At 39.3% G+C, this 1,540-nt stretch overlaps 1 protein-coding gene across 1 annotated transcript in view; it reads left to right on the top strand.

The window, feature by feature from the left end:
- The window catches only part of LOC103522989 (stromal cell-derived factor 2), a 21,095-nt gene extending 20,234 nt beyond the window's left edge, over positions 1-861 (top strand). Inside the window, exon 4 of the mRNA XM_017449133.2 lies at positions 603-861. Within this exon, the coding sequence (XP_017304622.1) occupies positions 603-771 (169 nt within the window). The 3' untranslated portion in view covers positions 772-861. The remainder of the gene's footprint in view (positions 1-602) is intronic.
- The last annotated feature ends 679 nt before the right edge of the window (positions 862-1,540 follow it).

The following is a 1,540-nucleotide window of genomic DNA, read 5'->3' as shown; positions in this document are numbered from 1 at the left end:
TTGTTGTTGTTGATGTTTTTAAAGGTAGGTAAGCTATAAAGGTAGGTTGGAAGTAGCAATGACACACTACGCAGACTTAGTGCCTTTCCATTAGTGTACATTTAATTTTAATGTAGGCCGTGTGTCATGCCATTAGGACTAGTACACTCGAAGGTAGGTGGGTTAGGTAGGTCACAAAAAGTATTGGGATACCTATAGAATATACCTAGTTATAGATTGATAATAATGTTTCTACCAATGCCTACTTCCCAAGTACCTATACGTAACATTATCTCACAACTATTAAGTGGATATTATTACAACTTATTATCGCACTTTTAAAAGTTAGTTAGCTTAGTTGGTAGTGCGTCTGCCTTGTAAGCGCTAGGCCGCGGGTTCGATTCCCGCCCGGGGCGGATTTTATCCTGATGGGATAATGTTCGTTCTCGGAACGGCTGGCTTTCTCCTATCCTGTCTTCCTTCTCTCTTCGATTTCGGGACGATGAGACCATAGCAGTTACAGTTCCCTCTGTCAAACCTCTTAAAAAAATGGATTTAATGTAAAGAAACCATTTACTGAAAAAAAAGACAGACCTTTTATTTATTTAATCTATTTTTTCCAGGTATTTGTCAGCCACCCGACAGACGTACGGCCGACCTATCAGCGGCCAATACGAGATAGTGACCGTCAGCTGGCCTGATCATAACCCTGTATTGTGGAAAACCATGGAGGGGATCTTCATCCATCCGAGTGACCCTGTAGCCAACAGTCATGTACACACTGAACTGTAATCATTAGGAATTCGGAAGACAAACAGTGTAACAGAGGAGAAGAAGAAAGAAGGAGAAGAAGAAGAAGGAGGAGAAGAAGAAGAAGAAGAAGAAGAAGAAGAAGAAGAAGAATAAGAAGAAGAAGAAGGAGAAGAAGAAGAAGAAGAAGAAGAAGAAGAAGAAGAAGAAGAAGAAGAAGAAGAAGAAGATAATGAGGAAGGAAGAAAATTAGAGAGAAAGATTTTAAGAAAAGATTAAAAGAAAGAGAAAGGACGAGAGAAAATTTTAAAGAAGAGACAGAGAAAACATGAGAAGAAATAAAGAATGAGACCCGGAGTGTTGATAACTGACTCTCAACCTGGAAGTGTTGGGTTCGAATTCTGGCCGGACAGAAATTTTCCGTTCTTAGATAGACATGGAGCCTTTAAACCTGCCTCGGTGGTGTAGTGGTCAAGACACTCGCCTGGTAAACAGGAGGGCGGGGGGTCAATCCCAGCCGAGGTATGGAATTTTATCCTCAATATAATTTGAGAATTTGACCACAATAACAGTAGTAGCCTACTGCAGTAAAGGGACTTTTCAGTCCTATGCGAGCAGGATAAATAAGCACTATTATTATCAAAGGGACTCAGTCCTATTCGTGCAGGATAAACAAAAGATATCTTCTATTCTATGGCTTTTCTGGTGGTGGCTCTAAATTTCGAGTATTTTGTTGTCACACATAAATTTTGTTTCTTTTCATAAAAGACTTTTCCTACTATAATGCTAAGTTTAATTTAAATCTATTTAA

Source organism: Diaphorina citri, unplaced genomic scaffold (assembly GCF_000475195.1).
Source record: "Diaphorina citri unplaced genomic scaffold, Diaci psyllid genome assembly version 1.1 scaffold13550, whole genome shotgun sequence".
NCBI classification, from domain to species: domain Eukaryota; kingdom Metazoa; phylum Arthropoda; class Insecta; order Hemiptera; family Psyllidae; genus Diaphorina; species Diaphorina citri.
Note: the sequence above shows the minus strand (reverse complement) of the source record. Positions and strands in the feature narration are given on the sequence as shown.